Source organism: Olea europaea, unplaced genomic scaffold (genome assembly GCF_002742605.1).
Source record: "Olea europaea var. sylvestris unplaced genomic scaffold, O_europaea_v1 scaffold3270, whole genome shotgun sequence".
NCBI classification, from domain to species: Eukaryota; Viridiplantae; Streptophyta; class Magnoliopsida; order Lamiales; family Oleaceae; genus Olea; species Olea europaea.
The window spans coordinates 28252-42800 of record NW_019251604.1 but is presented as its reverse complement, the minus strand read 5'-3'; the positions used below and the strand labels follow the sequence as shown (position 1 = coordinate 42800).

Below are 14549 nucleotides of genomic sequence, written 5' to 3'. Positions count from 1 at the left end.
TTGGAATCACCCAAATGGAGAGTGGTAGTGATGGAGGAAATGAAAGCTTTAAAGAAAAATGAAACTTGGGAAGTGGTAAACCTGCCAAAAGGAAAGAAACATGTAGGGTGCAAATGGGTTTTTAACGTGAAGTACAAGGCAGATGGGACGATTGAACGCTACAAAGCTCGTTTGGTTGCCAATGGGTATACTCAAACCTATGGCATTGACTATACAGAAACATTCGCACCAGTGGCAAAACTAAATACAATCCGAGTTCTTCTGTCATTAGTAGTAAACCTAGATTGGCCATTTCAACAGTTAGACATTAGAAACGCATTTCTCAATGGGGAACTCGAAGAAGAAGTATTCATGACTATACCACCGGGCTTCAACAAGTCAAATGAGGAAAGTCGAGTATGTAAGCTCAGGAAATCTTTATATGGGCTTAAACAGTCACCCAGAGCATAGTTCGATAGATTTGCAAAGGTATTGAAAACTCAAGGATATCAACAGGGGCAGTCAGATCATACCATGTTCTATCGTCTATCCAGAGGAGCAAAGACTATCCTTATTGTGAATGTGGATGATATTATCCTGACAGGGGACAACATAGCTGAAATGAAAAGACTAAAGAAGTGCCTAGCAACTGAATTTGAGGTAAAAGACCTTGGGCAAATGCGATATTTCTTGGGAATGGAGATTGCAAGATCAAAGAAAGGTATCAGTGTTTCCCAACGAAAATACATTCTTGACCTGTTGGCTGAAACAGGCATGTTGGGGTGCAAACCAAGTGATATACCTATTGAGGCGGGGAAAGTGACAAAGGACACCGGAAAACCTGTGGAAATGGATAGATATCAAAGACTAGTTGGAAAATTGATCTACCTCTCACACGCTAGACCTGATATTGCTTTCGCAGTCAATTTGGTCAGTCAACATATGCACGCTCCCAAAGAGATTCATCTAGAAGCAGTTTATAAAATTCTTAGATACCTAAAGGGAACATCTGGAAGAGGTCTATTCTTCGAGAAAAATAAGAGTAAAAGGAGTAGAAATATTCACAGATGCAGATTGGGCTGGATAAACAGAAGATAGAAGGTCTAGTACCAGCTACTGCACCTTTGTATGGGGAAATATGACAACCTGGAGAAGTGAGAAACAAAATGTGGTAGCTAGAAGCAGTGTTGAGGTTGAATTCAGAGCTGTTGTACAAGGAATATGTGAAGGACTTTGGATAAAGAAGCTTTTGGGAGAATTGAAAGTTGAAGTAGAACTTCCAATTAAACTCTATTGTGATAACAAAGCAGCTATTAACATTTCTCTCAACCCAGTACAACATGATGGAACTAAACATATAGAAGTTGACGGGCATTTCATCAAAGAAAAGGTAGACAACGGGATTATTTGTATGACATATACTCCTACAAAAGAACAAACGGTCGATGTATTCACAAAAGGATTGCCCAGACAAGCATTCCACGACTTTATCAGCAAGTTGAACATGTTCAATATCTACAATTCAACTTGAGGGGGAGTGTAGAAATGACCGAATATAGTAAAGGGAGTAGTTATGGTAATTAGAATTAATTAGAGATTGCAATCTTGTATTTTTTGGTAGAACAATTTACTTCCAAATTTAGAAGATTAGTTTCCTTTTTCTCTTCCTTCACCTCATGTATATAAATCGATTGTAATCAATATTGTGAATACAAGAAAAGTGAGAATTTCCTCTCACGTGTGTATCTTCTTCAGTGTCGAGCAAAGAACAGTTAAAAATGTATGGGTCTACAAAATTGACGCTGCTAGGAACTTGATGTGGGTGAAAGGCCAAGTATGCTTTTCTTTCCCTTCATTTTTCCTTTTGAAATGCATTTTCCCATACAAACTGAAGGCAGCAGATATATTTCTTGTTTGAAATCTGTGTTAGCTTCTAATTTTGTTGTTGGATTCACCAATCTTCATTTTTATGCATTTTTGTGACTGCTGCTACTTTTCCAGGTTCCAGGTGCTACAGGAAATTTTGTGTTCATAAAAGATGCAGTGTACAAGAAGCCATACATATCATTGCTTCCATTTCCAACCTATTTTGTGCCAAAAGACGAAGACTCTACAAAATTGGAACCACTGTTAGCTAATCTTGGGGATACGATCCCTTCGTGGCTCAGATTGACCAAAAGCTAGTCATATGTAATTTTTTGTTTCTATTTTCTTGATGGATGGTGGCAGAGTTGGTTTGAAATGTTTAATTTTCTGCTTATGTGATGAATAGAGATGGCTAGCAATGATCTGAGGAGGTTCATATTTTCACAAGCTCCTTTGTATGGTCAGTTAGGTGCCTTTTGATTTATATCATACTAGACAAGTTTAGCAGGAGAATGTAATTTGTTATATTCTTATCAAAGACTGAATCGTCATGGTTTTTGCTGTAAAGATTCTGCTAATAAATGCGGAAAATTGGATCTTTGAATCATGTAGCTTGCTGGACCATCTCTGTATAACGGATTTTTGTCGTATTTGCTTTGGACGAATGGATTTTCAATTCTATGTTCAGCTTGTCCGAGGAAATTTGGCTTGGTTTGTCAAGTGGCAACATGTTCAGATTTACTTGTGGCATTAAAGCGTGTGCGTGTGTGTGTTCACACGGGCGCATCTGTGTTCACACGCGCCGCGTGTGGTTGGGTTGGGTGGGTGTGTATCAATGACCATTTGTTTCTGGTTCGGGATGATACTTATAGATCTTGTGAGTTCATTTTAGGTTTGGTGTTTTCAGTTACATGCCTTGTTTTGTGTCTTTCATTGGTATTGTACTCTGAAGTTTCCTTTTGCTAATATTCTACCATTTTCTTTATTGAATTCTCTTTGTGATATGGCAGTTCTTTATTTGTTAAATGAAATTTCCTTTTCCCGGTTTGGATCGACAAAACGAGGTTGAATGCTATTATTTTCTTCTTTTGCTCTTTCAAATACCTTGCTTTTTACTGTGAAAAGATGGTAAAATTGTTGAAGGGTTTATTTCTAAACTTGTTGAGGGAATAACTACAGAAGAAAGAAAATACGGTTCTAACAGGAAGAAGCACATCTGCAGATGAAGAAGGCGGGGATGGCAATTATCTTGCGCTCATCCATCCTCTCTTATCTGCACTCTAGTCTAGTCTAATCAGTACTTTCATAATAGGATTTGCCTTTTTCTGCATGAAATGTCCCAGTTCTCTTACACTGCAAAATCCAGAGTAATAATATATAGGTTCCCATCCCATGGCAACCATCCTGCTAGTATCTCTCAATGTCAATTCCATTAGCACAGCCCTCAGATATGTCGGTATTTGGTACCTTATGGGTTCCAGTAAGGCAGTAACTGCTCAGGAACTATTCTGCAGTTCTGGATCACTACACCAGTCGTCTCCCGAATATTACTACGTCCATGTGCTGTTATTGTGTTCTGTTGGATGTCCATGGCTTCCTCAATATGATCGAACTGTTGGATGATTGCTGGTGAATCTCCAAATATGAAGCCGATGGTACTAGAGATGACCCAGTTAACTGAGTGGCATTGAGAAGTCCATTTGGTATTGCATTCTGAAGTTATGGTGTTGTGAAGCCATCTATGCAGGTTTATAGGTATGAGATTTACTTGGTGGTGGTGGAAAGCGCCTGGCCATCCTCGTCTGCGGTCGAATGATGACAATTTACTCCGGAATTTAGGCTCACGAGTAATCAGAGGACAAGAAAAATCGACAACTCTTAAGAGAAGAACTTTGTTCATATTGCCTACCTTTGTTTAAACAGCCTGTCATCAATTCGAATTATAACTGGGCCTTGAATTTCTTTTATTAAAATAATTTCTATTTATTTTTAATCACTTTCGAATTTATCTTTGGTCAAACTAGCTCGTTATAGGCCCCGTTTGGTACACATTAACGTAAAAATGAGAATGAAAAATATAGCCGTTACGGATCCCACACAAAAGATAGAAAGTCAATTATGGTGGTTTGATGTAATGAATAACGGTCATATTTTTTATTTTAATGAGCAAATAATGGGAAACAAATGTGGATATATATCAGTTTAAACAGTTGTTGATTTATATAAATAATTAAAATAAAAGTTTTAATTTTATAATTACATTCTAACTTATTGTGGATTAATAAAGTCAAGAGTTCATTTTATTAATTACAAATTAACAGCGTAAGATTTTTTTTATTTTTTTTTTGGGCTACATAAGCATCTCATTTTCTCGAAAGTGATACAGATTTTTTTTATTTCCTACACTTCACAAAAATCTAATTTTAAAAGTTATTTCGCTCAAATATTGTTTTTGAGTAAAATTTGACAGCTCTAAAAATCACTTCGATCGTTGTATTGTGAGAGTAATTATCCAAAGAAATCACAGCAGTTATCATTGAACAACTTCACTTTAGAATATCTTATTGTCACAAATATTGATTGATCGATAAGCATTCTCACTCTAGGCAGTGAATATGTTTCTTAGAAAGAGGCTATGAAGAATCAGAAAGATTAATAATGACAGTAGCTCAATTAGTTAAAAATAAAAGTAGTAGGAATGATATTAGATGGAATTAATAATTATCTACAGTGGTCAATAAAGTTAAGGCTACTCAATAAACACTCTACGTATAGCGTCCTATGCTAGGCCGCCTATCACTACGAGGCCCTCTACATTCACATTGGGCTGTCGATCACTATGAGCTTTACTACACACTCATGCTAGACCATCTACCCACACAAGGCCCCCCTATAGCCACACTGGGCTATTGACCTCATGTTCACACTGGACTATTGACCACCATGGGGCCCCTACACATGCTAGGCTACTATGAGGCCCTCTATACCTATGCTAGGCTGCCCGCTATAAAGGCTTTCTACTTCCACATTGGACTGTCAACCAATATGAAACCCTCTATACCCATGCTAAGCCTACCACTAGGAGGCCACCAACGTCCACACTAGGATGTTGACCACTATGACACCCTCTAAACCCATGCTAAATCGCCTACTACTATGAGGCTCCCTACATCCACACCGAGTTGCCAACTACTATGAAGCCCCTTATATTCATATTAGACCGTCTACCACTACGATGCAAACACAACACTTGACCATAAAAATATCCTCGAGTTGAATGGGAACTGTTTCACCATTAATATGAACACAACTAACTGCTTGATAGGTAGAGGACCCTCACTCAGAATGTAAGGATAATGGGAGGTGCTATGTGGGACACGTTGCATGATAACTGTCCAACAATTATATGGCTTCAGACGCTTATAAATACTCATCAGGCAAGACAAGTATGGATTTTGAAAATTTTGACTATTTGAATACTCATTCTATTTCTTCTTCCTGTGTTCCTAAATCACCTATTAATTCTCACATTAGAAGTATAACAGTGGAGAAAGGCCCAACTTCATTTTGCGGGTGACACTCGTTCATCGGAGTACTAGAAAAACCTAGCACCACTAGGAGGACATGAAAGTTCAAGAAATAAGAGATCCTCCCTCTCCCAACATTTCACAAAAATCTTCCTCTCGTATCATAATTGTTACGCTCCGATCTTATACGCCTCGGAACGCACAACACCACATATTCCGACCTGATAAAGACCCGTCCGAAGTGTTTTCGAAGTGACACAAGCGATTCCTATTACCGACGTGCCGAAGCACCTCGCCCCCGAGGTCGAGACCAAGTGGACCCCGGTTAGAAGATCCGTCACCAATTTCAGAAAGAGATTTGTTCCAAGATCCTTCCCGCACCTAAAGTTTAAATTGATTTGACGTCTCCATGAGGCTAGTTGATGTGATTTATCAACTTTATGTCAATTCAACTCAGAGGAAACAAACTGTCCGCCCATTCTACAGACGCGGCTGTTTGACGCCTATGAGCGGACGCCTCATACCGCCAGATGTATACACGCGTCCCACATCCAACGGTTCATACCACCTATAAATACCCAAGATTTGGCAAGAAGTAAATGTAATGAAACTCTTACTACATAATACTCCATAGCAAGTTTATATATTTTCTCCTCCCCCTTTATCATTGATTTGCATAGTCTCTGGGTACTGTTCCGATCATTTAGACCTGACTTGATCGTCGGAGTGTATACGACCGTCACCACCCCCGCTGGTTCCAGCCGTGTGCGTCTGACTATTCGCTGATTGTGCGCAGGGAGGAACACGTGGAGTAGCTTTCAGTTGGCCACGTGGAAGAACCAATTTTCGAGGTCAACAATAATCATTAAAAGATCATACATGTGCTTATATTGAACCCCATACCGTACATCTAAAAAGTTATAAATTGATGAAGTTTCAATTCGATCATTTTATTTAAATTTGTCTCAACCAGATCACTAAATTTTAATTCCGCTTTAGTATCAATCACTTCGTAAACTTCTATTACTGAACTTCAATTTTCTTATAAGCATTGTCTAAAAGCTTTTTTGGAGCGCTTTGTTTAGAGCCTAGGTGTGCCCAAGCGCAATATTTTTTGTTTTATTTCTTTATTTTCGTTTTCCACCTTTTTTAGCTTAATATTTGAACCTTATGTAGGACTATACTAATTATTTAAATGAAAAAATATAATGATTTTTAGGTTTGATTTCTTACACAGTTAGTAGTGGGGCCCTAGCAATATATGTATTATTTTATTTATTTAATAGTTTTAATATGGTTTAAAAATAAAAGAATGCAATTTTACGCTTAAGTTCGCCTAGGCTTATAAATTTTGAAATTTGATCTTATCGTCGTAGACACATTTTATGCTTCTTAGAACATTGCTACTTAATTTCACAAGTTCGTGCTACATGAACATAAAAAAGACGGACAATAACTTTTTAAATCGTGTTTAAAAATCGATGGTGATGTAGTATACTTAGTGCTCTCTCCAAATTCAAGATTTTCCCGCCACTACATTGGGAGCTAGTAGACGACCGTGATTTAGTACGGGACTAACATATAGTGATGGGGCTAATGAAGTGTCAAACATGAAATGAAAAGTTATAGTTAGATGACCTAATTGAGATTTACTGAAATTTCAATGATCAAAAATGAAATTAACAATATTTTTGTGTTAGTAAATTACTGTACTTTTTTTTCCTTGAAATAATAATATAAAAAGTAGTAAAATAAAATAAATTGTAAAATAAAACACTGAACTGTGAAATGAAGTATGGTCGTACATTCAAAATCATTAAACTTGAAATAAATAAATGATAATAACTTTATTGGAAAAGTAGAAATAGAATTAAACAGGAAACCCTAGAACCCGGCCGTCCCAACGCCGTGTTCACTCAGAGAGTCACGATTCTCAAATCATCCAACTCGTTCTTTTCTCCGATCCATGAAATTTTTTCAGTAATAATTCCTCGAATTATACAACAAATTAATTTCAACTGCGAAATGCAACCCAAATTGAAACACCAATATCTACCGATAGGGTCAGAATCGGCTAAAATTTTATGGTATGCAAATCGACAGTTTATTACTTTCTCGATTACCGATGAAATTTTTGCTGTTTTCTTTCTTTTCATTTGTTTTTCAGTTACTGTTTTTGGAGATTTCTTCTATTATTTGCAAGTTTTCACAGTTTTCTTTTAGTTAAGCTGATTGTAATATTTAGTTAAGCTGTGTTTCTGGGGTTGTAAGGTCATAGCATTTAAGTAATTGTTACAAATTATTGCTAAAAATAAATAAATTGTGGAATGTTCTAAAGACTGATGTTGAAGTAAAATTTAAGGTTTGTCATCGTTTCTTGAACTACTGTAGAGAAGCTTATTGTAATTTTCAGTACACGGGGTTTTTTTAATCGTCAAAATGAAGCTATGACCGTGTTTGATTTGAATTCTTAAGTATTAAAGATTTGTATTAGAAATTTCTGTGTCAAAATAAATTTAAAGATTTGTAAACTCGAAAGGTGCATTATTATTGGGTATGCTACTCATAAAAATTCCCACAATCTAGACTTAGATTTTGTGCCAACAATGACTACTGGTTTTGACTTCTTAAGTATGTTCTGTCTTTGGATTCAGTTTAACGTAACATAATCATGCGTTACCAAGGACTACCAGATATCTTGTGGTTTTTCTCCTGCTACCGAAATTTAAAGTCGTGAAAACTGCTGCAGTGCATCGCAAAGAATGGTCTGAACTCTGAAGATGGCATCACTTCGCTCAGCTGGATACGTAGATCCCGGGTGGGAGCATGGTGTTGCTCAAGATGAGAGAAAGAAGAAGGTTAGATGTAATTACTGCGGAAAAGTAGTTAGCGGTGGGATATACAGATTGAAGCAACATCTAGCTCGGATTTCTGGAGAGGTAACCTATTGCGACAAAGCTCCAGAGGAGGTGTGCCAGAAAATGAGAGAAAATCTAGAAGGGTGTCGTTTTGGTAAGAAAGCAAGGCAAATTGAGTACGATGAACAATCTTTTTTGAATTTTCACGCCAATGATGATGCGGAGGAAGAGCATGCTGGATATAGGAATAAAGGTAAACAGTTGGTCGGTGACAAGGGTTTAGTGATAAATATGACTCCTCTTCGTTCATTGGGATATGTTGACCCCGGGTGGGAACATGGTGTTCCTCAGGATGACAGGAAGAAAAAGGTAAAATGCAATTACTGTGACAAGATAGTGAGTGGCGGTATTAATCGGTTCAAGCAACATCTTGCTAGAATACCAGGAGAAGTTGCTCCTTGTAAAAGTGCACCTGAGGAAGTATATGTAAAAATAAAAGAAAACATGAAATGGCATCGTACAGGAAGGAGGCATGGACGACCTGGTACTAAGGAGATATCATCCTTTTATGTCAACTCAGAAAATGAAGATGAGGAAGACGAAGAGGAAGAAGAAAAGGAAGACATACATCATTTGGACAATGATAAGCTTTTGCTTGGGGATAACAGATATCACAGAGATTTTAAAAGAAGTTTCAAAGGGATCACTCCGGGTAATGGCCTTGAACCATCACCGAGAAGGCCAAGGTTTGATGCTAATATTCTGATGACACCCAAGAGTCAGATGCAAGCATCTGGCAAACAAATGAAAACAGGTTCCTCCAACAGGTCGCGGAGAGAGATCACTTCTGCTATTTGCAAATTCTTCTATCATGCAGGAGTGCCTTTACAAGCAGCCAACTCCCCTTATTTCCATAAAATGCTAGATTTGGTTGGTCAGTATGGGCCAGGTTTTGTAGGACCATCAAGCCAACTGTTATCTGGTCGGTTTCTACAGGATGAGCTTTTGACCATCAAAAACTACCTTTCTGAGTACAAGTCTTCCTGGGCAGTTACAGGGTGTTCCATTTTGGCAGATAGTTGGCAAGATATGCAGGGTAGGACATTGATCAATGCTTTAGTTTCTTGCCCCCGTGGCGTATACTTTGCTCGCTCAGTTGATGCCACTGGTGTTTCTGATGATGCTGAATATTTGTTTAAAATGCTCGACAGAGTGGTTGAGGAGATGGGTGAGGAAAATGTCGTGCAGGTAAGTTTTATATTTGCACCTGTTCTATATCCATTATTTTTATGCTCAGAATTCTTGACTCTGCTTTTGTCCTCCCCCAATCTACTCCTCGCTGATATTAACTGTAACTGTAGGTAATCACTGAAAATACACGCAGCTATCAGGAGGCAGGGAAGATGCTTGAAGAGAAGAGAGTGAATTTATTTTGGACTCCTTGTGCTGCCTTTTGTATTGATGGCATGCTTGAAGATTTTATGAAAATAAATAGGGTGCGAGAATGCATAGAGAAAGGCCAAAAAATTACAAGGTTCATTTACAATAGGATCTGGTTGTTGAATCTGATGAAAAAGGAATTTACTGGAGGTGAGGAAATATTGAGGCTATCTGTTACGCGATGTGCTTCAAGTTTTACTACGTTGCAAAGTTTGCTTGATCATAGGATTGGTCTTAGAAGAATGTTTCAGTCAAATAAATGGCTTTCATCTAGGTTTTCAAAATTGGACTTGGGTAAGGAGGTGAAAAACATTGTGCTGGATTCCTCATTTTGGAGGAAGGTGCAGTATGTTAGGAGATCAGTTGACCCTATTGTGGAAGTGCTACAAAAGATCAACGGTGATGAGAGCCTTTTGATGCCATTCATCTACAATGACATGTACAGGGCAAAGCTTGCAATTAAAATCAATCATAATGATGATGCACGCAAGTATGGACCCTTTTGGAGTGTAATTGACAATCATTGGAGTTCGCTATTTCATCACCCTCTCTATCTGGCTGCTTACTTCCTCAATCCATCTTATCGCTACCGTCCGGATTTTGTTCCGGTAGGAGAATGGTGTTTTACACAGAATATATGAAATAGTGCAGTATTAATTCTATTTTTAAAATTTTTTATTTAGTAAAATGTGTGAATTTTGTAGCATCCAGATGTTGTACGTGGACTGAATGCATGCATTGTTCGATTGGAGCCAGACAGTGCAAGAAGGATTTCTGCATCTATGCAGGTGGGGGAGTTTCCTAATAAATCCGGTAACATTTTATTTCAAGGAAAATTTTTCTAATCCATTTTCTGCACATGAATGTTCTTATGTTTTCTTGCACTGTTTCAGATTTCTGACTTTGGGTCTGCAAAAGCTGATTTTGGAACTGACTTGGCAATCAGTACCAGATCAGAGCTTGATCCAGGTACTACCGTCAAAGCACTTCGGATGAAATTTACCTTTAAGCAATAATTGAACTAACAACAGTCTCCCTATCTCTAGCTGCATGGTGGCAACAACATGGGATAAATTGTTTGGAGCTGCAAAAGATAGCTGTACGAATACTAAGCCAAACCTGCTCATCTTTTGGGTGTGAGCACAATTGGAGCATACATGATCAGATCTACAGCCAAAGGCATAACCGTTTAGCACAGAAAAGATTGAATGAAGTTATCTATGTTCACTACAACTTGCGACTTAGGGAACGCCAGATAAGGAAACGGTCTTGTGAAGCAGTGTTGTCTGACTGTGTTCTACAAGAGAGTTTATTGTTTGATTGGATTGTAGAGATGGAGAAACAAGCCTCGTTAGAAGATGAGGTAAATTTAGCATGTTCTCGTTCAAGATTTTAAACTACACTTATGCTGTTTGATGCTTTGCTTTCTTATGCTAAAGTGAAGTTTTTTATGCTAACAAAGTTAAAACCATGGAGAACTTATTTGTTGGCTTGTTGCCAATTCCTTAACATAGTTGAAGAAGTTGAACCTTCCAGTTCTAAATGAGAAAAGAATGATAATAATATTAATATTGGTAAAAGATCTGAAAGTATTTGACCGAGTGTTGATTTTGGTTTCCCTTTATTAGTATCGCATTTTTACCAATATAGCTATTTTTCCCTTTTTTTCTTTTCTGTACCCTTGGATAGTCCTGATTTTTATTTAAAATAGTAAATCGAACTTACAACCTTGAATTATATGCTATGTAACATCTTGCTTCTTGATCTTTCAAATCATGCATTAAACCACGTTCTTTCAGCTGGTCTTGAACTCTTTTTGTAGAAAATGGTGGTATGTTAATCACATTATGTTTGAACCCATAAACGAAGAAAAATGGAAAGAGAGAACAGAAACAAAAAAGAAAATTTAAAATAAAATCTGTTATATAGGCAAATTTTGTCAATCTGTTCCTGCTCTAAAAACCGCATTGAAGCTAGTAAATTTATACTGGTTCTGTATTACAGAAAAACTTCCGTGACGAGATGAAATGCCATATTTTTGGCTTCTTGATGAATCTTAGAAACTGTTGAAAACGAAGAGATTGGTTATTAATTGGATTATAACATATAATTTAGAACTTCAGAATTGCGTATAAAGATCATTTGTTGCAGTTAGACGAGCTTAATAGCCTCGATGGTTTTGTTTAAAACGCTGCTTTAATATTGGACGTCGTGTTCACTGGCTGTAGGAAATCCTTTATAGCGAAATGGAGCAGGGGGAAGCATACGAGACAGATTTAATGGATTTTGAAGATGGGAATGCTGACCCTAGAAAGAGATCAATGGAGATGATGAGTTTGGGCAATGTGGTCGAATCATTGGAAATTAACCCGGGTATTACTGATGCAGCCACCGATGATGACGATGATGACAACGATGCTGATCTCAACTTTCTTGATGACAATATAAGTGATTAATTACAGAACTTTCATGTGGCCTCCGAGCCTCCTTTTGTCCAAAAAAAAAAAGAAAAAAAGAAATACAGTGATCAACTCCTTTGTATGTATGTTCACTTTCTGTAAATGCTGAAATGCATGTTGATCCCTCAACGAACTGAGTTGATACCAAATTCCAATTTGAAGTGAAATGGAGAAGTGCTATCATGAAGATATATTGGTAGCTTAAGCAATATATGTTTCAACACGTTGATTTTTTGTCATAGTGAAACAAGGTTACCGGAATCCAATCGATGTGCTGCTTTCCAGTTGTCATATTTTCCAAAACAACAAACCCAGCCGAGCAAATAGGGCAATGTTTTAAAAATTGACCTAGAAACCAATCCGGAAAAGGACAAGGGTGAAATTAGGGGTGGACATGGGTCGGGTCGGTTCGGTTCTAAAAAGAACCGAACCGAATCAAAATTTTCGGGTATTTAATAAATGGAACCGTCGGGTCCAAATATAATTATGGAACCGTTCGGGTTCGGGTTCGGTTCCATTCGGTTCTGTACTATAATTAAATTTTTTTAACATTTATAACAACATTATATAAATACAACTAATGATACATTCAATGTTTTTGAAATATCAGAGATTAGTAAACAAACTTGTTCAAATGATCGCTATGATCAAAGTTTCGGTCGGCGGAGGTCACAGCTTCGATCGGAGGTTACAGTGTCGATCGATGATTGTATAGATTTTGAAATATTAGTGAGGCTGCGAAAGTGAGTACGAGAGTCGAAACAACGTTATGCACTTTACTGTAGGTGTTTAGGGTTATTAAGTGGATTTGATCTTGTTTGGCTAAGAAATGAAATAATAAAATGGGTAATTGGGCAAAAAATAAAAAAAAATTAGAAATGAAACAAATTATTGGGCCGAAAATTTGGATTTAGAAATCGTTAATTTGTTAATTTGTTTAGAAAAAATTAAAATTAAAATAATTTGATTTACTCAATATAAAAAAAAATTAGAAAGATTCGGTTCTTATTCGGTTCTTGGTCTAGAACCGAGAACCGAACCGTACCCGTCGGTTCTCAATTCAGATACCCGTTCGGATATTTAATTTGACAAGAACCGTCGGGTTCGATTCGGTTTGGGTTCGGGTTCGGTCGGTTCGGTTCGGAAAATTTGCCCAGCCCTAGGTGAAATGATCGAATTGAGGTCGAGCCGTGATCGAATTGAGGTCAAAATTAAATAAATAAATACACGCACAAACTATAAAATATTATAACAACAATAATTTTTTTTTAATTTTAGTACTTCTAATGCAAAGTAAATATAAATCCATGTTTGTCGATTCCCATAATTTATTTTAAAAATTCAAAAATTAACAACTAATATATTTAAAATAATTTACTTTGTTCAATTGAAATTGCTCGTGCTTTGGGCCATGATTTGTTAATGTACAGAATGAAGTATAATTTGGCTACAACATATAACTAGTTTTTATCCCACTGTAAGATAGCATCTTCTAAAAGTATCGGCACTTTGAGGGCTTGCTTAGAAGTTTCGACGTACTGGTTATGAGCTTTTTTTTTTTTAAATTTTTTATTTTAAGCATTTATTGACGGATTGATTTTGAGTGGTCCTAGTAGCGATTTTTAAAACAGTACAATCTATGACTGAGAGTTTATTATTCCCCGATTTTAAATGTTTTTTAAAAGAACAAAAGTACATATGTTCCTTAATAATATTTTTAGTTTATGAATTTTTTTTACTCATAAATGATATTTTACTTATATATAATTATTTTATTTTATTTTACATATAAGTTAATATCTAACTTAAACAAAATTAAATAAAGTTAAATTTACTTAAATTTTTAAGTTTATATTTCTACTTGTAAGTAAATTTTGCAGCTATAAGTTACTTTTATACTTTTAAATAATTTTAAGTGAATTTTTTACTTATAAGTAACTTTTGTATTTTATAAGTGAATTTTTATCTTAATAGTAGTATTTTTTATTTTATAAACAAAATTTTACACATAAAAGTGATTTTTTACTTAAAAGTAATTTCTAATTTTCTTATCTTATTACTTATACATATTTTTTTAATTATACTTTAATTTTTTGCTTATAAATAGTTTTTTGGGTTAATCTATTTTTATTTATAAGTTTTTTTTTTTTTTTTAGATATGTTAGTAAGAAATAGTTATTTTATAAAGGGTAAAAGTATAACGAAAATGAGAAATGTTACGAAAATGAGAAATGGCCAAAATTCGTCGATTTGGTGGATTGAAAGAACTGACAAAATTATACTAAACTAATTTTGGGTGGATTTTAAACCATTCAAAATCGATACCCTAAAAAACTAGCAAGCAGCAATTTAAAATTTAAAATTCAGGTATCTAATCATTTACCCTCTCTTTTCTTTTCCCTCTCACTCTCTATCTCCCT

The 14549-nt window shown here is 36.1% G+C and overlaps 1 protein-coding gene and 1 pseudogene across 2 annotated transcripts; both read left to right on the top strand.

Moving 5' to 3' along the window:
* Positions 1–513: 513 nt before the first annotated feature.
* LOC111385766 lies at positions 514–1066 on the top strand (annotated as a pseudogene).
* A 6177-nt stretch (positions 1067–7243) lies between these two features.
* Positions 7244–12338, top strand: LOC111385765. 2 transcript variants are annotated; one of them, XM_023010182.1, is made up of 7 exons: positions 7244–7459; positions 8122–9478; positions 9592–10278; positions 10375–10458; positions 10564–10639; positions 10717–11033; positions 11899–12338. In XM_023010182.1, exons 2-7 carry the CDS (start codon positions 8153–8155, stop codon positions 12124–12126), a joined length of 2718 nt encoding a protein of 905 aa, XP_022865950.1. In that variant the 5' UTR covers positions 7244–7459; positions 8122–8152; the 3' UTR covers positions 12127–12338. The 2 variants fall into 2 exon arrangements, with proteins under 2 accessions (XP_022865950.1, XP_022865949.1); XM_023010181.1 differs by having other exon boundaries at positions 8027–9478.
* The last annotated feature ends 2211 nt before the right edge of the window (positions 12339–14549 follow it).

What these genes read in the sequence shown, in the direction of transcription:
- LOC111385765 (XM_023010182.1), top strand. Translation starts at nt 8,153, where the DNA reads ATGGCATCACTTCGCTCAGCTGGATACGTAGATCCCGGGTGGGAGCAT. An exon ending in GGATTTCTGCATCTATGCAG is followed by an intron (nt 10,459 to 10,563) that starts GTGGGGGAGTTT and finishes GCACTGTTTCAG; the next exon opens with ATTTCTGACTTTGGGTCTGC. An exon ending in AAGCCTCGTTAGAAGATGAG is followed by an intron (nt 11,034 to 11,898) that starts GTAAATTTAGCA and finishes CACTGGCTGTAG; the next exon opens with GAAATCCTTTATAGCGAAAT.